This window comes from Onychomys torridus, chromosome 5 (assembly GCF_903995425.1).
Source record: "Onychomys torridus chromosome 5, mOncTor1.1, whole genome shotgun sequence".
NCBI classification, from domain to species: Eukaryota; Metazoa; Chordata; class Mammalia; order Rodentia; family Cricetidae; genus Onychomys; species Onychomys torridus.
The window spans coordinates 75,039,691-75,065,592 of record NC_050447.1 but is presented as its reverse complement, the minus strand read 5'-3'; the positions used below and the strand labels follow the sequence as shown (position 1 = coordinate 75,065,592).

The 25,902-nt window shown below is 37.8% G+C and overlaps 1 protein-coding gene across 1 annotated transcript in view; it reads right to left on the bottom strand.

Moving 5' to 3' along the window:
- Malrd1 (MAM and LDL receptor class A domain containing 1) overlaps window positions 1-25,902 on the bottom strand; it is a 594,884-nt gene that overhangs the window by 439,854 nt on the left and 129,128 nt on the right. The window contains exons 14-17 of the mRNA XM_036188969.1: window positions 13,574-13,726; window positions 13,061-13,166; window positions 12,240-12,607; window positions 3,538-3,950 (exon numbers count right to left, since the gene is read on the bottom strand). Coding sequence (XP_036044862.1) covers window positions 3,538-3,950; window positions 12,240-12,607; window positions 13,061-13,166; window positions 13,574-13,726 — 1,040 coding nt within the window. The remainder of the gene's footprint in view (window positions 1-3,537; window positions 3,951-12,239; window positions 12,608-13,060; window positions 13,167-13,573; window positions 13,727-25,902) is intronic.

Sequence of the window (25,902 nt, the reverse complement as noted above, 5' to 3'; positions counted from 1 at the left end):
TATATGTACCATATTTTCTTTATCCATTCCTCAGTTGAAGGGCATCTAGGTTGTTTCCATGTTCTGGCTATTACAAACAATGCTGATATGAACATAGCTGAGCAAATGCCCTTGGGGTATGATTGAGCATTCCTTGGGTATATGCCCAAGAGTGCTACAGCTGGGGCTTGGGGGAGATGGATTCCCAATTTTCTAAGGAAGCGCCATATTGTTTTCCAAAGTGGCTATACAAGGTTGCATTCAAATCTCAATAATAACCCAATTTTCAAAATTTTACAAAGGATTATAAAATACATCCTAAACACATATTCACTAGGCAACTAATCTCATGAAAATGTGTTCAACATAGTGCAACAGCAATATGCTACAATAGATGCTCCTATGTCTTTAAACAAGCTAAATTTAAAATATTAATAATGTAATAGGCTTAGACCTGGAACACCCATATACTTTTGATAGGAATGAAAATTTGTGAACTTTAAAGCCAAGTAAGTTTCCTAAAATGATAAGCGTACATCTCTCAAATGTAGGTAAATCAGCCATTCATCTCCAGGTTATTTAAATATGGAAATGACTCATTGTTTATATAAACACATGTATACATCTGCTCAAATAAGATTTATTTATGATAGTCCATCCGGCAATCAGCAATTTAATGCATGCATTGTGCTTCATCCAAATGAATTATTGATATACGCCAATGCAAAAATATATCTTAAAATAATTATACCGAATGAGCCAGGCGATTGAAGATTTCATGCACTCTGATTCCCTTTATATACAAATTTAAGATTCGCAGAAAGCAGTTGATCATTGGTAGATGTTAAAACAGATCTGAAAGACGTTTCATATAAGGGCAGGAGGCAATTCTGAGACATGGGGTATATGCTCATTATCTTGATTGTTATATTGACTGTAGTGTCCAACATATATGGTCAATTATGTGGCAATTACTCCTAATTAAATTCAAATGCAAATTTCAATAAATTATCTGTAAAGATCTGTAGAGTCTTCACTGGCCATGCTACACATAGCACTTTATTTATTCCAACCAACACAGGCAAACAAAACAAGAACTCCCACACCTACAGTCCAGTCCTATCCTATTCGTTTCATTTCAAGTGAGTGATCTAGAAAGGTCTGTGAAATTTTCTTTTAAGCAAATACTTCATGAGAACCTGCCATCTGCTGGGAACCAAGTTTAGTAATTTTCCTTATGATGTTACAGTTAATGAAAGCATTGATTCTTCCACTGTTTCTCAGAAGAGAAACTAGGACTACCTGCTGTGCAATGGAGAAAAATTCCCTCTTGAATATCAAGTTGGATTCCACTTTTGCTATCTTGACCTATCAATACATCATGCAAAATAATGCACTTTTATCATCTCTTGGGTGTATTTCATTAAAAATAAAAGTCTAAAAGAACTTTTCATTTATAAATTCTTTTATTAGATGATAGGCTGGTTGAGATCAAGGAGAATTCTTTCTATGTGATCTGCAGTGGATTTCAATACCCAACTTTCATGTTTGGATTCATAATGAAGGGTGCTTTACTAAGTTCCATGGTCACCTGGCTGTGAAGCTGCCTTCCTATGAAGTTGTTTTCTCATGGAAAACAACTATTAAGTAACCTTTCCAAGAAGAGTTAATGCCCTGAATAAGAGTTTGGTCTAAATGACCTAGTTAGACATTAAGAATTGATTATCTAATATCGATGGCAGCATTGTTCCATTCTTCGTGGCAAGAACAGAAATATATCACCCTACTCGTGGCAGATGAGATCTAATGCTTTCACTTTGTATGTCTCTGGACAAATTACCAATCCCTACATGCTCTTTACCACCAGAGTCATAGTCAATGTGCATCTGTGATTGTTTGCTGCTCTGGAGCTATGTTTGTGTCGATGAAACAGTTAACATGATTTAGGCACATGAAAAAATAAAAAGCAGAGCTTTGAGTCATGGATGGATATGATGTTTCTTACAGTACTTTATGTGTGGATCTCTGACAAGCAGGAGAAGGAACGAATACTAAAGCCCCTACATGCTCCAAGTTTCATGAAGTGTGGTGAAAGGAGGAACGGCAACCATTTAGAAGCCCCAGCTGGTCTAAGTCCTGTTTCTACCACTTACAAGCTTTTATACCAAGGGCAAATGATGACAATTTCTCAGAAACATTCTCCCTTACATCTACAAAACTGCCAAAAAAAGGGGTCCTCTGATTTAACTTCAGGGAATTGATAAGGAAAGTGAATGTAAAACTTGTAAAAACTCTTCTACAAATTTGTAAAAGACACGTGCATTTGAACTTGCTAGTTTGGCTGTTTGAAGACATGTCAAACTTAGAATAAAAAAAAAAAAAAAAACATTCCACCAGGAATAAGGCAATGTGGAGTCAAACTTAAGTTCTTCCTGAGAGAAGCCATGTGTTATTTAACAGAGCATGCACTCTTTCCAGTACAGTTTCGGATTATAGTCCTGTAGGCTCCTTCATGCTGATTTCCAGAGTGGCTAGATAAAATGACTTTTTATCCTGCAGTGTATAAGAATTCCCTTTACCCACATCCTCACATTTGTTATCCGGTTTCTTTATGGTTATTCCAACCCAGCTGTTTCTACTCCTGGACCAAGAGATTACAGGACACAAATGAACAACCACAGGACTGATAACCAAAGGACTCTTAAGTCAACATACCATAGAGGTACTTGCTCATCCATGTTTACTATAGTACAATTCATGATAGCCAAGTAATGGCATCAATTTAGGTGTCAGTTAATTAACAGAATGAACAAAAACATGGCATATACATAATGCAGCTTTCTTCAGTCCTACAAAAAATAAATTGTGTTATTTATAGGAAAAAGGGTGCAACTAGAGATAATTATATTAATTGAAAGAACCCAGACTGAAAGAGCCAAATATTGCATGCATTCTCACATTTATGAATTTGAGATTTTATATACATAAGATAAACTAAATATGAAGGAAGAGAAACAACAGGGTACAAGGCATGAATATGGTCAAAGTATATGACATACTTAAAATAAACTGTCTGTATGAAGCCCAGACATATGTGCAATGCATGGATTCCTGTTAAAAACAAATAAAATGAGAAAATAGAGAGTACACTCAGCCTGGATTTCAGCTGCTCACCTATAAAAAGTTAAAATGTCAAATGATGTATTCAAAAGCATATATTTATGAGTTTACAGTCTGTAGAAGTCACAGATTATGCCAAACTCTTCTTTTTTCTGATGTTTTAATTTCAGTAGAACAAGCACTTAACATTGGAGGGACCTGCAGCTGTTTCCCGTGTCAAGCACTCATCTGAGGAGATGTTAAATATACATTACTGGGGTATTCGTGGAGCAAAGCAACTCAAAGAGCCTTAGCACAGCCTCCAGTAAATGATGAATGTGTTTCAAAGTATCTTTGATCCAATTCCACCAGCTTTTAAATCAAGACTATGGTGATATTTCACATTGCTTAGACAGTAGGAAGCATTTCAAATATATATTATGAAACCCATTATCCTACCTGAAAGGGCTGTCTGCTGGAAATGCTGAGGTGTTTCCTTATCCATCTGTTGCCTTGATCCCCAAATATCTGCCACAGCAGCTGTCCCCTGGAATTGCTCCAGATTCTCTGGTAGACAGCCAGCTGATAAATATGCTTTCCAAACATGTGGTAGTATAGGCGGAAGGTGCAGTTATTTGCTTCAGTGGCGTTTAGGATTGGGCTGAGTAAAATAGCTTTGTCTTGAAAAGTATGTGGCTCTGATGTTTCTATGTAAAGGTAGTGGCCTTTGGCTGTGCCCAGTGTGTTATCCTTCATTGGGCCTGTGTTCAGTGTTGAAGTAGGACCCTGGTTCCTGGTCCAATTGAAATCATCTTCCAAACTTTGTTCCCAGTTACAGATTCCATTTTCAAAGTCACACTGGAGTTCAGGTGCTGAAAATGGCATTAAATAATATCAAAGAAGTGTAGGGGAAAAGAGGGATAAAGAACACACATTGATACTTGGATCACAAAAGGAAAGCCGTAATAGTTTTAAATGTGACACAAAACACAGTTATGAAAAGAGTAAATCCTAGACATCAAATAATATTTCATAGCATGAAGATGAAATGTTTAGACCATTATCTTTTAAATATTTTTAATGTTTATTCATCTTCACTTCTGATAATATAACCCTGGACTTGTGATATAGCTTAGATGTAACTAGAGTTTTTCTGCCTGGCCCATAGATGTTCTGCATGTTAAATGTGTTGCTCTGATTGGTTAATAAACAAAACACTGATTGGCCAGTAACCAGGCAGAAAGTATAGGCAGGACAAGCAGAGAGGAGAATTCTGGGAAGTGGAAGGCTGAGGCAGAGAGACACTGCCAGCCACCTCCATGACAAGGAAGATGTGATGTACCGGAAAGCCACAAGTCATGTGGCAAAGTATAGATTAATAGAAATGGGTTAATTTAAGATAAAATGTAGATAACAAAAAGCCAGCCATGGCCATACAGTTTGTAAACAATATAAGTCTCTGTGTGTTTACTTGGTTGGGTCTGAGAGAGATTTGTCCTGACTGTGGGCTAGGCAGGACCAAAAAAACTCCAGCTACACTTAGAGGTAGCTCGCTGGTCTAACATGCACAAGTACTTAGGTTTAATCCCCACTGCAACTATTACCACACCCTCAGGCAAATGTCATGGCTGTTTAATTGTAATACATTTTTGACTGAGTGCATTTCAAACTTAGCCCAGTGTGCCAACCAGGGAACATTAAGAGACAAACAAATCCACTAAAGCTTAGAAGTCATATAAATTGTTGACTTAGTTGGCCTAAATAGTTTTAAAATTAGGCATTGGGATTCTTAAATTGCCTTTGGTATGTGCGCTTGTGTTTAGTGTATATGCTTGTATGTGTTCCTGTTTTGTATGCACACGTGCTTCATGAGGGTACATGTGTGAGTGTGGGGGCCAGAGATGGATGCTATGTCAGATATCCACTATTCTATCAACCACCTAATTATTTTGGTGTGTGTGTGTTGCATATGTGTACGCTCACTGTTCACATCTGTGCATGAAGTTACTCATCCTTCATGTAGATGTATAAGTCAGAGAGAGGAAGTCATCAGTGTTTCCTTCTATTATTCCTTGCCTGGATCTTTTAAGGTGGAGGCTTTCAGGCTGAACATGAATCCTGTGAGCTTATTGCTGTAGGCTAGGCTGGCAGCCAATAAACCCCAGTGATTCTCTTTTCTCTGGCTCTTTCTTTTTTTTCAAATTTTATAATTAATTTAATTTTCCATATCAGCCATGTATTCCCCTGTCCTCCCTCTCCCCCCATCTTCCTCCAATCCAACCCCCATTCCCACCTCCTCCAGGGCAAGAACTCCCCTGGAGATTCAGCTCAGCCTGGTAGATTCAGTCCAGGCAGGTCCAGTCCCCTCCTCCCTTCACCCAGGCTGAACAAAATGACCCAGCATAGGCCCCAGGCTCCAAAAAGCCAGCTCATGCACTAAGGACAGGTCCAGGTCCCACTGCCTGGGGGCCTCCCAAACAGCTCTGGCTCTTTCTATGCTGGGGTTATTGATATGCAGGGGATCACACCATCTTCACAATTGTTATGTAGGTGCTGGGATCCAAACATATACAGCAAGCACTCAACTTCTAAGCCATCTCTTCAGCCTCTTCTGGCACTCACTCACTGATGAGCTATACTGATTGACCAAGGAGTTCCATCTCTGCTCCTCCACCCTCAATCTCACTGCTGTGGTTACTGATGGTTTTTAACGTAGGTTCTGGGATTTGAACTCAGGTCCTCAGGTAAGCGCTCTCCCCTCTGAGCCATCAGCCCACTCGATACATCAGGATTTTTTTTTAATAAGCTCTCTCAGTGATTAATAGAGCTAGGAATTGATATTCTCTAACAATTCTAAATATTTAAGGATCACGTGGGTACCATGGAAAAGTTGCTTGCGACAAAATGAAGTCTCAAATAAATCCCAGTCTATCAGATGAAACCCACGCATTTCCAGGTATTCAAGAGGGTTCTGATGAGGGACTCCCCAATCTCATTCTAAAAGTACTTCTCATTTCTTCTCACCACAGCTCCAAATGTCTCTCCTCAGTCATGCCCCAATCATAATCCCCCAATGGCAACAGTCTTTCTCTATGTAAAACCACTTGGTACATCCCCATATTCCCATAGTCTAAGCTGTTCCATCTGTCTTTCCCCTTATCATATACCATCTTTCATACATGTACTAAATACTCACGCCTTCTTCAAGTTCTAACTTTTGTCTGCTGTTATACTCTGTATACTGTTGACGCTTGTTTGTGTCTCATCAATGGGATTTTCTTTTTTCTCTGATATTTTCATTTTATTCTGTGTTATTAATAGTGCATACTAATTATATAAAATAATGCATCTCATTATGGTATTTTCTTACATGCATATAACATATTTTGGTCTTATCTACTATCTTCTAGTACCCTTCCTTGACATCTTGTGGTGGTTTCAATGGGAGTCGACCCCATACGCTCATACATTTGAATGTTTGGTTCCCCAGTTGGTGGAACTGTTTAACAAGGATATGGAAATATGCCCTGTTGGAGGAGGTGTGTCACTAAGGCAGGTTTTGAGATTTCAAAAGCCCACCTATTCCCAATGAGTTCTTTTGGCCTCCTAATTATGGATAAGGATGTCAACTCTTATCTATTACTCCAGTGCCAATGCCTTTTCTGCCTGCTCTCCTACAATCATGTGGAGATGTTCTTAAAAGTCAGTCCTCAGTAACCTCCTTCTTCTATAAGCTGCTTTGGTCATGGAGTCTTATCACAGCAATGGAAAAGCTGCTAAGGCAGAAGTTGGTACCAGAAAATAGGCCATTGCTGTGACAGATCTGACCTTGCTGGGTTTGGGAGGAATATGGAAGATTTGAGGACTTTAGACTAGGAAAGTTGCTAAACACTGTAAGCATAGAATAATGGGTCATCCCAGTAAGAGCTTAGAAGGCAATATGGTGACCCAACTCAAGAGATTTCATAGGGGGACAATATTAGCAACTGAGCTAGATATCTTTCTTGTAATATTTTGTAAACAGTGAGTCTGCTTTTTGCTCTTGTTCTAAGAATCTGCCTCAGGCTAAATTGAAGAATTTGAGATTACTTTTGTTGGCTGAGGTTTTAAGACAGCCTATATTGACTCTGCCTTGTGGTTATTAATAATCATGCTTATACAGATCTATAGTAAAAAGGAGCAAGCAAGGCAAAAGGAAATACAAAATGTACATTTTGAGGAGGAAAGGAGCCTGGGGAAATATAATGTTGGAGCCAAGGCCTGTGCTAAAAGAGATAATAAGGCCATATATGAAAAGGAATAAAGGGAATGGAGACCAAACCCCATACAGCCAACCTTCCAAATCATACAAAGGAAAGTTTATGCATCAGTGGAAATTGTCCCTGGATCCTAACGGCTCCCTCAGAGTAGGGGGTGAGAAGGCACAGTGTTGGTGTCAACAACACAGACACTAGGAGTCCATTGAAGGCAAATAATGAACTCCTTTATTCAATAACAGGGAAGGCCTTATATACCCTCTTCCCAGCACCCAGCCTGAGTGGTCATCCCTCATTGGCTGGGTATGATCAGGAACTCTGACATCGATCATAAACTCTGACATCAACTAGGAACTCTGACTGCTCCTATTGCTAGGCCCTCAGGCAGACTCTAGGTTGGCTCTTAAGGAGTACATTATGTGCATGCCTTGGCAACTGGACTGAGCTAATTTCCTTGACCCTATGTGCTTGCGCTATTACAGGAAATCTTATGTGAATGTAATTCAAGGATGGGGTCAGGTTAAATCCAAAGCAAGCAGCCCAATTTAGCAGCTTTGGCCATGTGGCTCTGGCTTTATAGTTATGAAAGATATAGGAGTAAACATATTATAGACTCTTCCTCTGCAATTAAGGAAAGCTACTGAAGCCAGGCATGGAGCAGAAGAGTCCCTGAATAGAGGTCTGGAGACTGAAGGTGTGAAAGTGAAGCCTGGATTGGGTTTAAGACCCCAAGATGTAAGAGGTGCCATAGCCAGAAAATGTCAGCCCAAGAGAGAGGCAGATAAGGAGTAGAATTAGCCCAAGAGAGAGAAGTGTGTTGTAGTCACAAAGGTGGAATTGGCAGAGCCATCTAAGCCCTCTGACATCAGGTATAGAACTACAGGATTCGTAGTTTGTCCTGCTGGATTTCATTCTTGCTTTGATCCAGTATATCCTCATTATGCCCCCATTCCTTGCTTTTAGAATGGTAATGTATATTCTGAAACATTGTAGGTTAGAGGTATGTAATTTGCTTTGTTATTTTTAAAGGGGGGTAGTTACAATTAAAAGAGTGCCTTGAGTCTCCGAAGAGACTTTGAACTTTTAAATTGTACTGGGTCTGTGAAAGACTATAAGGACTTCCGAAGTTGGACTAAATGCATTCTATATTATGATATGACCTCAAGCCTGTGGGGGTTATGTAGTGGAATGTGGTAGTTTCAATGAGAATAAGAATATAGGCTCATATATTTGAATTCTTAGTCCCTAGTTGATGGAACTCTTTGGGAAGGATTAGGATGTATGGACTTGTTGGAGCAGGTGTGTCACTGGAAGTGTGTGAGGCTTTGAGGTTTCAAAAGACTCATGCCATCCCAGTGAGCTTGCTCATCCTCCTTCTTGTAGGTAAGTATGCAAGCTCTCAGATACTACTTTGATGCCATGACTACCTGTCTGTTCCCATGCTCCCTACCATGATGGTCATGAACTCTGATCTAAAACTGAAAGCCTGCAATAAACTATTTCTCATATCAGTTGCCTTGGTTGTGGTACCTTACCACAGAAATCAAATAGCTTTGCCCTCTCCCTCATTTTTTTCCTCTTTTCTAAAAATCACCATTACATGTCATTATTTATTGTTAGTATTGGCTTATGTTTATTGTCGGCCTAATTGTACATATATGCATCACATTCATGCAGTAGCCTGTGCAGATTAGAAAAAGTATTGAATCCTCTGTAACTGGAGTTACAAACAGCTGTGAGTTGTCAAGTGGGTGAGGGGAATTGAACCCAGGTCCCATGTAAGAACGGTAAGTGCTCTTAGCTGCTGTGCCATCTCTCTAAACCATGTCATCCATTTTCCATTAGATTTCATACACAACAGAAAGGATGACATACTTGTCATGCTGTCTAGCTTATTTCACTCAACATGATGACCTCTCGTTCTATCTCTTTCCCTGTATATGACTTGATTTTGTTCTTCTATGTGCCTGAGCTATACACCATTGGCTATGTGCACAAGATTTAATATATCCATTTATTCCACTGAAGAGCATTAAGGCTGATTCCTAAGTTGGTTCTCATGAATAAACATAGCCAGATATATAGAAATGCCCATTATCTACTATCTTGGATTCCCTCAGGTATATACACAGTAGCAGTATAGCTGAATCATGTGGTAGCTCTATTTGGGGGTATGTTGACAAATTTCCTGATTTTCATAGTAACTGCACTAATTAATATTCCTATTACATTACACAAAGGGAGCTTGGGCTTTTAAATTTCTGAAATCATTCAGGCAAACTTAAAAATAATGGACTAGCACCTCATCAATCAAATACTCTATTTTTTAGGGTCATATTGGAGCATGTTCATTTTTCAAAACATGAAGATTTTATTGACGCCAGATATTTGCTTTGGGAAAATAATGAGATAAAAATCACATTTGAGAAAACTGGGCTAAGGAGATGAGATTTAGAGTTTACAGGTAGTTTCACATTTTAGATCCATTTACATGTTAACATTTAAAATATAAATGTCAGCTGTCATTTAACTATTCATCTTAGTGATGGTTCTTGGTGCCTAAGGTGAGCAAGCACCCTGAACAATAAATAGAAGTACAGGTGAATCAGAGCAATTGGGTGAAAACCGATCATTTGACAGTGCTGAAGAGAAGCTTGGACCTAATGAAGGAAGCCAGTGAGCAGATGTCAGCAGGAAGACAGGTTTTCATCTGGTGGCTCCTCAATCGTGACTAATCAAGCCAACTGTGATGTGAATTGGGGACATTCCAGGTACTCCCCAGGTGTCAGTCTTTAGCTGGGAAGCAGAAGGGGGATGTCAAATTGCTGAGTTTTTAACAGAAAACTGACACTGAAGCCAACTAGTTCTTTCACTTGTCAATTTCCATTCCAAAGGAGAGCATGGGGATCTCCTTCCTTAAGTGGAGGACCACATCTCCAAGCACTCTGCAGGAAACACAGTTTGAATGTTGGGATGTATAATGCACACTATATTCAATAAGGTAATGTCCCAACAAATGCCACTATTATTTCTCTGCATCAATGAAGAAGCAAGAATTAATTGACATATGATTACATTTATTTGTAATGATACACCATACTTAATTCTACTAATACCAGGATATTTGAAGAACAATTTAGAGAATTTTAGAAAGCTAAAAAAAAAAAAAAGAAAAAAAGAAAATGTGCAGAAGACTAAATTAGATTTTAAAACAAGTTATATATCATAGGATTACCACTGTCAAAATCAATGTTAACTCTATATACTCAAATAAGTGTTGTGTAAATTCCACGAGCTAGATGTTAATTTGGACTTTAATATATTTTTATGAGCATGGATATCAAAGATCATATACACAGAAAGCTTTCCACAGTAACTTATACAGAAATCCCTATCCAAATGTTTTATATTCGGGTACTGAGCATTCCATGATTTCACTTTGGTTTCTAATGAGTTTTCTAATTTATGAAACACTTCAGCTTGAAATTTTTAAATTATCTTGAGACAAGATACGAGACCAAGAATGACTGAAACACTTTTGTAACAGACTTTTATAAACAAAATAATACTGTTAGTGGCTCCTTCATTTGTAGATACAAGCACATGATCTGTGGGAACCAAGTTCAGTAAACTGGGGGCCAGACCATCACAAGATACCACAAACTTTTTGCAGTTTGAAAGTAGAAAAACAAATCTGAGCCTTGCCTCTTAACTATCTGCTCCTGAATAAACAAACAAACAAACAAAAGAACCCCACACAGGTCCTTTCTCTAGACTTCTGTCCTGGCTCAGGACTCACAGTCAGTGGTTCTCCAATGGGCTGCTGCATGGTCACTAACAATCCCCTAAATCTGTTCTCAAATCCACTAGTTACATCACACCTACAGTGACATTTACACATGTCAAATTTCAGTGCTCTCACTACCCTAAAAATCTTTGAAATAAAAACTGCTTCTTCAGTGTGGATCACAAAGATGTCCGCCCTCGGCCTCCCTGACATCCCACCCCTGATTTGTGCTCCCTTCACACATTCCAAATTGCATCTATCTCTTACTTCTTGGCTTTTGAACATAAGCTTCACTTGCCACAGTTCAGATCTTAGCTAAATCATCACCTGCAGAAAATCAAATTTTATTATTCTATAAAGTCACACCATATCTCTCTTCATAATTCCTCTTAGAATCGCTATCATACATTTCATTAATAAATAGTGGAACATCTATCTTTTCAGTTAGAAGCACATGAAGGCAAGAATTCTATACTCATTTTTACCAGTGTATTTCTAGGAGCTAGTAAGTAAACCTATCTATTTAAGGATGGCAAGGGGAGCCAGGCGGTGGTGGCTCACGCCTTTAATCCCAGCACTCAGGAGGCAGAGACAGGCAATCTCTGTGAATTCAAAGCCAGCCTGGGCTACAGAGTGAGTTCCAGGAAAGGCACTAAAACTACACAGAGAAACCCTGTCTCCAAAAAACAAAAACCAAAAAAAAAAAAAAAAAAAAATGGCAAGGGGCTACCAAGACAGGTCAGCCAGTACAGATACTTGCCACTGTGCCTGACAACTTGAGTTTGATCCCCAGCACCCACATTGTGGAAGGAGATAACCCATGCATGAAGTTGTGCTCTGACCAACACACATACGCTATAAATCATTTGCATACATAACATGGAAACATAAATAAAAATAAACTAAAAAAAAAAACTTTAATAATAAAAAGGACTAATAAGTTTGGTTAATTTGATTAATTGACCATACAGTATTCATCAACTTTCCAATCATATTTGAGTCACTGGCTAATTGCCTAAAAAGTAGTGAACTAATTAAGACCAATACTTCCAAAGTATGTGAGAGAAAAAACATAGTGCCCTTCCCCTAGGGAAAAAAATCAACCCCAAACAACTTACCACAGTCAATCTCATCTGAACGATCTCCACAATCATCAACCAGGTCACAGAGTTGATGCCTTCCCACACAAGCCTTTGTCTGTCTACACCAGAAGTGATCTGGCTCTTCACAACTCTCAACAGGAGGAGGAAGAGTACAATTTTCAAAACGAATGTCATCAACAGCAGAGACTCCACTATAAACTGCCAGACTGACTTTCTCTAGTGACAGGTAGAAGGGCTGAGTGAGGCGTCCAAGCTGGACAGTCGCCTCTGACCACTGGTTGCCTTGGTTATATAGCACTCTCCAGAGGGCTGTGACATCCCTGGAATTTTCTAGATGTAGCTGCAACTCAGCTGCCCCCACTGACAGTCCATAGTTATAAAACCTGAAATAAAATCAACATAAGAAATGAAAATATTATAGGATAGACTAGACAGTTGAACTTTATACAACCTTGAACCTCCATCTATACAAATTACTAGGAATCATGGTAATGGATATATTTCTTTCCTTCAGTAACTGTAGCTGCCCATTTGCAAGAATTGATCTGCTGAGATGCACACTGAATGGAGGTTCTCACAACCCTGGAAACCCTTTGTACAACACAGAAAGACACCTAATTAAATTAAACTCCAGTGGTAGAAGGGAAGCCCTCCTTTCATCTTAAGAAATAAAATAACCAATGTTGATAATATCCTCTGAAGTTAAAATTATTTTAATTTAATGCAATAGTTTCTATAAAGTATAACCATGAGTAAAACTTGAATAGCTAGCAAGTGCAGGGATATGCCTGCAGCCATCACCCTAGTAGGATAATTTACCATCATATAATAGTTACCAGAATGACAGCGTGCACCCGGGCCCTGTTGGGCTGAACATTGGGCTCTGAAGTTTAGCAGTTTGAAACAAGCTGCTGCTGTTCTTCAAAATGAACATGAAATGCCCTGTAGGGATGTAAAAACATAGCATTAAGTTTACCAGTAATACTAGATTCTGAGAGGCAACAAGAGTTCATCAGGCTCTTAATGCTATGCCAAGTAAGTTTCATGTCCAATTAAAATTAAAGTATACCACAATAAAAAGTCAATACTGGTAGCAAAACTTCCCTTTGTATATTCTTCTATATTTAAATGATGTCAATAGCCAACTGATAATTTCAGTTTATGCATGCAAAAATATATCAATTCTGATCCTATCACCCACAAAGAAACTATTTCTTAAGACAGCACAACTGATTGCCAGTGTCATCCTACATGCTGTGGTCTTCTTCCCCTGAGGTCCAACCAGCAGTCTATAGAAGTGTGTAAAGTGTCCCTAGAGTTTTTCTTTTTCTTTTTCTTTTTTGTTTTACCTTGAGGTATATCATGAGTGTGATCTCCAGGTGGGGCTTGTTGCTCAACATCAGCAGAAAGACCACTTTGGGAGCTCCACACCCAGTCAAAATGGTCACCACCACTGGCTTCAAACCACCCGCAGCTGTTTGCTTCAAAGTCGCAATCAGCAACTGAAGAAGAGAAATGAAGCTTTCTTAGATGGCTTCCACAGAGCCCCTTTGGGAGGTAGCACTTGAGTCCTTATGGCTTCACAGTGCTCCTTTAGGTACAGAGTCATAGAAGGAAAAGATTCTTTCCTGGTCTGAAAGCAGGACATGTTTTGCATACTAGAAACAGAGAAGGCAGATTCTAGAAATTCATGTTTCCCAAGCGTTCTTTCTGACACACAGTATTCCAGAGCCACATTGCTTGAGGAATTGCTAACACTTGCTGCTTTGCTCTAGTAATGTGTCATTTCCCCTCTTTCAACACCAGTGGGGAGTTTGTTTCTATAGAGCATTTCATATTAAATCATGAACAACAGTCACTGTCCAGACATTGATACTGGAAAGGTCTCAGATTTACTTCCTGTATACTTCCTTCATCTCCTTCCTGATTTTTACAGGGGCTGCTATTTCAAATATTGTTATGTGCATCACCTGGTTTGTGTATAATAGAGGTTTTTCTAGGAAATATGGTCCATTAACTTTCACAATGCCTCAAGAGGAAAGGAGAAGGGTTTGGGGAAGGAATACAAGCTATGAGCCCCAAGAATGTAGCACCAGGGCTCATAATCACTAATACCTGCATGAGAGACTCTGTGCTGCAACATACTTGGTACACGTTAGCCCTATGTCACAGGTGATGAAGACCGTTTCTTTATGAAGAAGGAAAGGGAGCTTAGGATAATGTATGTAATTTCACTAAAGCCACATATGATCAAGTTGTAGAATGGGATTAGAGTGTACATGGAGTATACTTTTATGCAACAGTTGAAAAACAGAAAAACTGTGCTTATTATATTGGAAAAAAATAAGCCAAAAAGTCTGGTCAGAATTTACTTAGTATAATGTGCAGCAAGTAAAAAGGATTCCCATTTGTGATTGATCCATTGAGATCCTTTACCATTGGCTATTTTAGCCAAGGATCAGAGCTGTGTGTCTTCCTTTGTAAGAGGTGTACAGGAAGAAGCAAACATTGTATGGATGAACATATGAAGTAAATGAAATTACAAATTTTGCTTAGGGTATTTAAGCTAGCAAGAAAGCATCTTCAATTTTGAAAACACTATTAATGTACGGGAAGAACATGAATGTCACATTTAATGGCTGATAGTTTCTCTAAAACATATAATTCAAAAACATGGATTTGTTTTCTGTTAAATTTCCTGTCCCAAATTTGAGCAGCATATCACTTCAACTCTTACCAAAATCAGTGGGATGTGTAAAGGCATCTAAAATGGCTTTAAATACTGAGTACTTTAGTAAATAAAAGCCTTATTTCAGTTAGCAGACACAACTAGAAACATGCATCTTGAAGAATGTATTTCATACTTAGAATAACGATTTCTCCAAGTTAGAACTGCTGTGAAGCAAAATTAAATGGTACTCAAAATTGAAAAGGAACAATAACTATGAGCTAAGAATAAAATGCAAAGAAAGTTTAAATCTTTGTACTTTAAAAATCTATCTCTATTTCAACCATGTAATATACAAATAAAATACATAGACTTGAAAAGCTCCAAATTATGTAGATGTCATGTTAATTCTTGTGAAGCAAAGGCTCTGATTCCTGCTTTAAACATACTTCAGAAAAAGATCTAAGAATTCTTGCTATAGAAACACAGGAGGTAGTACACTGTGTTGTTACTGTGTAATGTGTAACTTGTACAGCTACCAAGAGGAAACATGATTTTCTGATAACAAGGAACATGATGCTGCAGACAAGGTGAATACGCCAATGATAGTTGGGCTGGAAGCACCACTGAGATGACCCTTTAGTTCTTTTAGAGTTGTCCCCTTCAAACTTAGCATAAGGAATTATCTTTTCAGGAACATTAGGAGCATTATTCCCAAGATCCAAATTCATAAAGCAGGCAAGGAGAGCAAACACCTCATGCCCTTGGCTCCTGTAGAATCCCAAACAGTTGACTTCACAGAAGTTGAGAGTAGACAATGGCTACCAGAAATGGAAGAGAAGACAGGGATGGGTGAAGGTTGGCAATTGTTTAGTAAGCCATGGGTGGGATGAGGCAAGAAGCCTTGGTGAGCTATTGCATAGTGTGTTGATCAAGCAACATGATACTGTGCTCCACAGTTCAAAAAGATAAAAGAGGGTTTTGAATACCACAAGAAAGGAAAATATTTAAGGAGAGAAATATGATTTCAATTATTTTAATGCCATTCCATGCACATATGTATTAAAACATGGAATGGCATAATAAATATATATAACTTTTATGTTTCAATGAAAAATAATTTTAAAAGAAAGCAATTTTAACAGGAAAAAATGCTATTAAAACTCAAATGTTCTTTTCTACTATCCCTCATTCCCAGGTTCTTATGCACAGCTTACTTATAATTATAATAATGAAATTAGTCTCCAAGCTAGCCATTAATTGCATTATTTTACCTTACTGGAATAGCCATGAACAATTATACATGCCATAACCATTTCTGATTGAGATATGTAATACTCTCAGTGGATTTGAATAATTGAGGTTCAAGGATTTGTCACTGCTTCTGCAGAATTGTTGACTTCCTCAATTATCTCTACTCTAATCAATGTATGCAAAAACAATATTGCAGTCACCAATCACTCAGAGTTTACATGCAGGAAGCTTTATGCTAGAGGCGGTTCCATTTTTAACAGAATGCCTGTTGACACAGAATTTCTGAAACTTAGGCTTGTCTTTTATATGACTATGGGTAGAAAGCTAAGGACTCTACAATGGCTTTTAATTATTGTGAAAAAATTTACCTAAGTGGCCAATATTAATTATGTTAACTATAATTACATTTGTTGCCTCTGGGGAGAAGGTGTTAGGAGACACGTGGTGGGCTGACAAATAGGTTCATCACTGTCAGCTTTGCAGCCATTTGCTGAGTAAGGAATCAAACTGGTATGGAATCCAAGAACACTTTTGACAGTAAATATTCAGCCTCAGACCCTGTCTCATTTTGAATTCACTATCTAGAACATCTTTGGTGGTTTGAATGATCCCATTTGGATTTAATGAAAGGAATAAGCACAAAATAGAAAAAAAGAGAAATCTGAATGAATAATTTGGGCATCACACAAAACTTAAAAACAAACAAACAGAAAAAAAACTTAGGAGGAAATATACCCTAATGTATAACGAGGTGGAACATAAATTCTTTCACTTAAGTCATATAGGCATATTCCCATGCTGAGCTTAAAAGATGGTCTGCAGAGCTTGTGAACAATGGTCTTTAGAAGTTAGGATCTGGGACTGGAGTCATGACTCAGGGGTTAAGAGCACTTGCTGCTCTTCCCACAGACCCTGGGTTGATTCCTAGCACCCACATGGTAGCTCACAACTGTCCTTTAATCCGATTTCAGGGGATCTAACCCTCTTCTGGCATCCCTGGTACCAGACAAACATGTGGTGCACAAACATTCCTGGAGAAAAAACACATATATACATAAAAAATGAAATAAAATACATTTAAAATAAAAGTTAGGATCTAATGCTCAGTCAAATGCTACCATTGTAGAACACAGATATCTGAGCCAACAGCCATTGAGTCTGTGTAGAAAACATTTTGAAACACCTGCCATCTTTTTTAATATTAATATTTAATGCACCAGAAATATTTCTGTACTTTAAAAATGTTTTCTGGCATTTGAATCATGTGAGGGGATAAGGTGGCACATGCTACCTGCATGTAGCAAGAGTCCATTCTCCTCTTTCTGGCAATAGATGTCAATGAACACAGAGATCTACAACTGCATCATGCAGAGAATAAGAGTCATTTGGAGTGCTTAAGCCTACATGGGATGTTTATACCACATACCTGCCCCTTTAGGTTCAGGAATCTTCAGGAAAGAAGGGACAGAAAAGTTGTCAGAGCCAGAAGTGAAATGTCCTTACAAGAAAACAGTATGTTCTGGACGCATATGAGCTCACAGTGATTATGATGGCATGCAACAAGACCTGTGCACATTCTGTAGTCAGACAAAATCCCAACAGGGAGTTGGAAAGGCAGACACAAAAATACACCACTATCTGTGAACTGTTGGGGATTTGACAGCTTCTGGGACAGGGAAAATATGTTTTCTTTAATAGTGTGACCTCGTGTATATTGGCACCACTCCAAGCCCCATACCCAAGAGTAGATGGGTAACAGAAACTGGACTCAATGTTTTTTAAGAGAGATAGAGAGTGTTCACACAGTAGGGTGGGTAGGGAGGTTGGAGTAGATTTGGAAGAAACTGGGAGAAAAAGATAGTGAATATGACATATATATATATATGAAATTCTCAAATAATTAACAAAATATTATTTAAAATAATGGTTTTAAACAATTATAATATGCCAGATTGTAAATTACATAAACATAGATAAGTGTAAGTCTAAAAGATTGATTCTATGCTTAAGATTATTTTTTTCCTTCTGAGGACTACAGAGATGGCTCAGCAAAGTGCCTGTCATGTAAAGTGTCTGAGTTTGATTCTTAGTGCCTACATAAAAACGTGAGATTGGAAGTAAGTATTTGTAACCTCAATACTAGGAAGAGGATAGGGGAGATGGTGGATCACTTTAAGGCACTGGTCAGCCAGAGCAGTTAAAACAATAGGTGGAGGGGTTGGGGATTTTAGCTCAGTAGTAGAGCGCTTGCCTAGCAAGCACAAGGCCCTGGGTTCGATCCTCAGCTAAAAAAAAAAAAAAACAAAAACAAAAACAAAAAAAACCAATAGGTAGAATTCAGAGAGAGAGATCCTATCACAAAAATATATAAGGTAGAGATTAGCCAAGAAAGACACCTGACAATGATCTCCGACCTGCATACATATGTACGCAATCACATGTACATACAACACACACGTATATACAACACACATACACACACACACACACACACACACACTGTCCCACACACATAAATATAACCATACATACACATATATTGTCTCACACACAGTCTCTTTCACACACAACACTGTCACATACACAGTCTCACACACACACACACACACATACACACACACACTGTCACATACACACTGTCACACACACACACACACACACACACACTGTCACATACACACCACAGTCTCACACATACTGTCACACCCTCACACACATACATGTACACACAGTCACACACTAGTCCTCTAGCTTTCCTGAGCTTCTTGAAAGTTACACAAAGGATAAAAGTTGAGTATTCCAGTGTGGACGATTATGTTCACTAATGTCAAGCTTTGATTAGGCAGCTATTATTTTAAATTTTAAGTGCATTAATACTGTATCCCACTGCTTTAGAGTATGTTCAATACTTCTGTAATTATTTCATTTCAGCTTTTATCATGCTTTCAGGTCATTATATGCTTGAAGTTAAGATAAGGTTGAAATAATTGAGCTCTGGACTTCATCAATAGTTAATATTCATTAACTATTAAAAATGTAATATATAAGAGGGAGAAAAGATTTGCAAATGAACTATGAAATAAAAAAGGAAATGAATAGAATGAATTAAACATTCTAAAAGTAAGTCAATGCATAAACAACCAAACAGCATTTGATCTTCAAGATTACTGCATTTTAAACAATAATGATTCATTGTATTTTCATGCATATATTTTAAAAGCTATAAATGTATGTTTATTTATCAGTGGAAATAAATTTAAAATACAAATGATCCTATTAAAAACTTATGACTATAATATGGTTTTAAAAGAATCCTGTGATATATCTAACACAGACTCTGTTAACAGATAATTCTCCATGCATGTCTTGTACTTTGGCACCCACCCATGATGAGATCCAATCATTGACTACCCTTTGTTGAAAACAGTTCTTGTAAGGATAATTAAATAGCAAACAATTTCATTCTGCATAGAGCAAATGACTATCCTACACAATAAAGGCAAGGCTTTCATAAAACTCAATAATAAACAGGTGGGTTTGCAGTTCATTGTAAAAGATGTGGGTTACATAAGCACTGGATCCTCAAATGCTGTGCAAATCTACTTATATGCATATCCTCCTGCAGTTCTGTGTTCCTTACTTAAAGAGGCAAGGTAGACCAGCTCCAACATTACAACCACACTGAGCATCCTGTCCTTAAATGACAAGGCCATCTGTGTCAGGTAGGAATTGCCCTCTTCCGTCAGCATCCAAAGGAATTACAGCACATAAAGTTGTTAGTTAGCAGAGAGGAAAAAATTCCATAATATTCATAATTCTTGATGCATAGCATATTAAACAGATTATACATATTCATATTCTATCCACTAGGATCTAGAATTTATAAGTGAGTAGGTAATTATGACAAAATAACAATTACTGTGTTTTCATTCATTTCTTCAATCATTCATTATCCAAACATTTGAAAATAAACCTGATAGAGAACATGTGACATATCTGTAAAGATGTAAGGAATAAGACCACAGCTGTAAACAGAAAGGAGGAAATAATAATGGCTGGAGATATGGCTCAGTGATCAAGAGCACTTGTTGCTCTTCCAGAGGACCTGAGTTCCAATTCCAGCACCCACATGATGGCTCAAAACCTTTTCTAATTCTAGTAATGGGGAGTCAGACACTCTATCTGGCCTATGTTGGCACTAAGTATGTGAATGGTACACAGACATTCATAAAGGGAAAATGCCCATAAAAATAAAAAGCCAAAAATACCCACTACTTTTTATACAGGGGGACTGTAGAAGGTAGCATTAGCAGAGATAGACAGGAAATAGTTGATGATACATAGACGGATAGATGACAGATTAATAGACAGATGGGCAGATTGGTGATAGATTGATAGATGAGAGATCATCACCAGAAAATAAAATGTCTAGAAAGTTTGTCTTCAGTCTCAAGGAACAAAAGGAAGACTGCCTTTGGGGGAAAGCGGGTCAGGAAGGAAACTTCTGGAGGGTCAGGTGAGGAAGCAAGCTTACAGCTGTGCGCTCACACAAGGGGAAGAGCAAGAGCCTCAAGAGCTTTAAAAGAATAAATGCCTCTGTTTTATAAATACTGAAAGAATGGGAAGAGGGAAAGAAAGTAAGGAGGAGAAAACGTTATAGATGATGAAATTAGAAATTGCATCAACATTTAGCTATAATTTTCAATGAAAGGAGAAACAAGTGAGATGTTTTAGGAGTGTAACAAAGTCTACATTAAAAACTATATATTTTATTTTATATGCTTAATAAATATGAAATAAATTATATTTATGAACATATATTTCATATCTATAGGATATCATTCATCTATAGGATGAATATATATGAATTATAAATGTATAATATAACCTATAAATTAAGGATGTTGCAAAAATCTAGACAAGAAGGGAATACATGCTTGGAACTGTAAACCTAGCCAAAAGCCTATTTCTACGTACATCAAAGGCCCTAGAAGGGATCCCATTACTGATGTTTTGCTAAATGAACATGTAGTCACTCTGCTTCTAAATATTTGTATTTGTATACATGGACTAGTGCTGTTCTAGCCTTGGTAAGATGAGATTATTTTTACAGCCAACAGCAGTTAATGCAGAGACTTGTGGATAGGTAAGTTTCTGAGAATAAGTGACTGTCAAGTACTCAATGCTAAATGGGTCTCTATGTCAACCCAGGGCCCAGGGAGCATCATGGGAAAGGAGGTAAAAACACTGTAAGAGCTAGGACAGGGAGAGGAGTGCTATAAATGCTGTCTTTAGGATTATGATACAGATGTTGCAATAGTGAATTCATAGGAGCTGTGGCTATTTGCATACACACACACACACACACACACACACACACACACACACACACACACACACACACACCAGACACACAGAACCACACAGATAGCCACACAGTCACAGACACACATCCTGACATGAAAGTAGGGAACTAATCAAGGAGAAGGGAGTCAGCAGGAAGAGAATAAAAGAATAAAGGGGGGCTGGGCGGTGGTGGCGCACACCTATAATCCCAGCATTCAGGAAGCAGAGGCAGGTGGATCTCTGTGAGTTTGAGGCCAGCCTGGTCTACAAAGCAAGTTCCAGGACAGGCTCCAAAGCTACAGAGAAACCCTGTCTCAAAAAAACAAAACAATAACAACAAAAAGAATAAAGGGAGAAAAAAAGGAGATCAACATAATTGCAAACATGTATAAAATTATCAAAAATAAGAAATTAAAACTGATAAATTCCTAGGCTTATATTATATACTAAACTAGAAACGAGAAATTATTAAAATATGAAAATATAATTTAATGCAACCAAAGAAAGTCTCCCAAAATGAAAAGCCTGACAGACTTTATAGGCCCAATGTCAGTTTTCAAAAAATTATTTCATAAAATAATGGAAGGGGCATTTTCAAATATATTCAATAAAGCTAGTATTACCCTGATACTAAAATTTGATAAGGACAAGGGGACACAAACACACACAAGTACACACACACACACACACACACACACACACACACACACACACACCCGAGGTGGTGGGTAGGGGAGATGAACATAGATGTAAAGTTCTTCCACAAATTATTTTCAAGTTTAATTTAACAGCACCTAAAAATTCCTATACTATGATCAAATTGGTTTTAGTGCAAGGATATGAAGGAAATTAAACAGAAATAAATTAACAAATATAAATAAAACCACAAACAAAACTTACATAACCATCTTAATAGATATGGAAAAGACATTTGCCAAAAGTTAGAATTTACTCATGATGAGTACCCTGAAGAAAAAGTAGGTGATGGAAGGCTTATACCTCAACAGATTAAAGAACACACACACACACACACACACACACACACACACACACACACACGCCATAGGCACTGTGAGTTTTAAAGTCAGGAATAAGACAAGGATATCTACTCTTACTGCTCCTATTTTAATTTAGTACTGATACTTTAGCCAGAGCAACAAGACAAGAGAAAATAATAAGGAATAGAAATTAGGTGAGGAAGAAGTCAAATGTGACCCTCTTTTCAGACAAAATGCTCCTATAAATTATAAGACTCTAAAGACCATTGAAAGACTTTCAGCTTGAAAAAAAAATATTAAGCATTACAGCAGGATACAAAGTCAACAACCAAAAACCAATTGTTTTCCTTGTTTACCCATATCAATCTGCTGAGAAAGAAATCAAGGAAACAATCCATTTACAATAGGCTTGGAGAAAGCAGAACATCTATTCAAACCATGATGATGAAAGGCCTCTATATAGAAAATTATAAAATACCAAAGAGAAATTAAAGGTGACACAAAAATGGTCACATTCCCATATCCATGACCGTGCAAAATCAGTATTTTTTATAACTATCATTTACCAAAGTGTTCCACAGATTCAGTGCAATCTCTATCAAAATACAAATGATATTTTTCATAGAGATAAAATAAACAAAACTAAAACGTATATTGGAGTATAAAATACCCTGAAGAGCAGTCCTGAAAAATGAAATTCTAGGATTATTACAATGTCTGATTTTAAATTATCCAACAGATCTACAATAACTAAAGCAGCATGATGTTGGCTCCAATTCTGGCATATAAGCTTGTGGAATAGAGTCGAAGACCCAGAAATAAACCCACATAGCTTTAAGATGGGATCCTTGGCCAAAGTTCCCAAATAACATATTAGAAACACAACTTCAACATTCGTGATTAGGAAACTGTATAACTACATGTACAACACTGAAACTAGATCCCCATTCCTCACCAGTATAAAGAACTTCAACTCCTTATCATATGAGAGAAACACACAAGGGAAGCTTTCCAAATGTAGACACAGGTAAAAGGGCTCTGGATAGGACTTCAAGGGCTCAGAAAATAAAAACAAGGATTGACAAATGAAATTTCACCAAATAAACATCTTGCATATGCCAGGCCAAGTGACACGACTCTTTAATCCAAGCACTCAGCAGGCAGAGGCATATGGATCTTTATGAATTTGATGCTAGTACAGTCTATATAGTGAGTTCTAGGCCAGCCAAAACTACAGTTAAGAGCCTATCTAAAAAAAAAAAAAAAAAAAAAGAAGAAGAAAAGAAAAGAATTAAGAGACATGAGAGAAAATATTTGTCAGCTCTTAAACCAGCAAGAAGTTATTATCTAGGATATACAAAGAATTTAAAAAAAAAAACTTTAAGCACAAAAACAACAATCTAATCAATAATTGGGCAAATTTACTTAGTTGACTGTCAAGAAAGAAGAACAAATGGTCAGTAAATATGTGAAAAGGTATTCATCTTTAGCTATCAGGAAAAAAAATAATCCTAAAACTACATGAGCCTCGATCTTATCCTAGTCGGAATAACTAAAATCAAGCAATAAAAAGAGAAAAATGCCTTAGCTGGGAATTCAATTTACTCCACCCACTCTGGAAGTCATAGAGAAGTTTCTGAAAAGAAAGGAAGGAAGGAAGGAAGGAAGGAAGGAAGGAAGGAAGGAAGAAGAAAGAAAGAAGGAAGGAAGGAAGGAAGGAAGGAAGGAAGGAAGGAAGGAAGGAGGAAGGGGAAGGAAGAAGGAAGGAAGAAGGAAGGAAGGAAGGAAGGAAGGAAGGAAGGAAGGAAGGAAGGAAGGAAGGAAGGGAGGGAGGGAGGGAGGAAAGAAGAAGGAAGAAAGAAAGAAAGAAAGAAGGAAGGAAGGAAGGAAGGAAGGAAGGAAGGAAGGAAGGGAGGGAGGAAGGAAAGAAGAAAGAAAGAAAGAAAGAAAGAAAGAAAGAAAGAAAGAAAGAAAGAAAGAAAGAAGGAAGGAAGGGAGGGAGGGAGGGAGGAAGGAAAGAAGGAAGAAAGAAAGAAAGAAAGAAGGAAGGAAGGAAGGAAGGGAGGGAGGGAGGAAGAAGGAAGGAAGGAAGGAAGGAAGGAAGGAAGGAAGGAAGGAAGGAAGGAAGGAAGGAAAGAAAATGAAAACTCCAAATGATCCTGCTACAACAGTCCTAGGTACATACCTGAAGGATTAAAGCTTACATACAGCATAGATACCCACCACCCAAGCTGTTTACATCACTGTTAAAAACCAAGTTATGAAGTCACATCAATAGGTGAATGGATAAAACAAATGTGCCCCCCCCACCATACAATAAACCATGATTTAGCGGTAACAAATGAATAAATCATGCTATTTGCTGAAAAATGGATAGAAGTAAAGATCAGAGTGAGAAAAGACACATTACAGGTTGAATCTAGAAGAAGCAATCTGAAAGCTGAAGGGAGCTGCTAGGAAAGACAGAGGAGGTTGGAGGGAGAAGAAAGGGAATATAACAGAGGCTAAAAGGAAGTCAGGTATGAACAAAGTACATTACTTGAATGATGTAAACACTGTAATGAAGTCCACTTTGCACAATTAGTATGCTCTAATAAACATATTTTAAAAGAAATCTAATGTTCACGTATTATTAATAGAGATGGAAAATGGCATAGCTCCCATGGAAAAGCATGGCAAGTCCTCAAAAGACAGAGGACAATTTGAATCAATACAGCTGAAGCAGTAATTCCAGTTTGGGCTATAGACTAGAAAGAATTCAAAGGACATCATGAACAGTTATTTGTACACTAATTCTCACAGAAGCGCTATTCACAATGACCAGAAGGTAAGAATGACTCAAGTATTCACACAAAGAAGAATGAATAAACAAAAGATGGTATATACATAAAGGCAATTACACACTCTTTAATAAAAGGAAATTCTGGCATATGACACAATATACATAAAGCTTCAGGCCATTATCTTATGTGCAATAGGCCAGTTGAAATAGAAAAAGACCATAGAGCTCATTTAGATAAGGGGCTGAGAGGAGTGCAATGTCTATGAGCGACAGTGCAACAGTAGCTGCCTGTAGATGAAAGGAAAGAGAGTGAAGAGCTATTGCTTAATAGAGAGAGTTTCAGAGAGATTGCTGGGTATTGGAGATGGGTGGTGGTGGTGGTTCTGGAATAGTGTGGATAAGTTAACACCGCTTAACAACACAATGAAGATGTCTAGGTCTATAATTTATTTTTGAGACCAAGAATAACTTAACCCAGGCTGACTACAGCTGAGAATGACCTTGACTTTCTGATTCTCCTGCCTTTATCTTCTTAGTGCTGGGATTATGATGGAACAATCATGCCTGGTTTTATGCAGTGCTGGGGATTCAACTCAAAAGGTACATACTCACTCATGCCATCAGCTATTA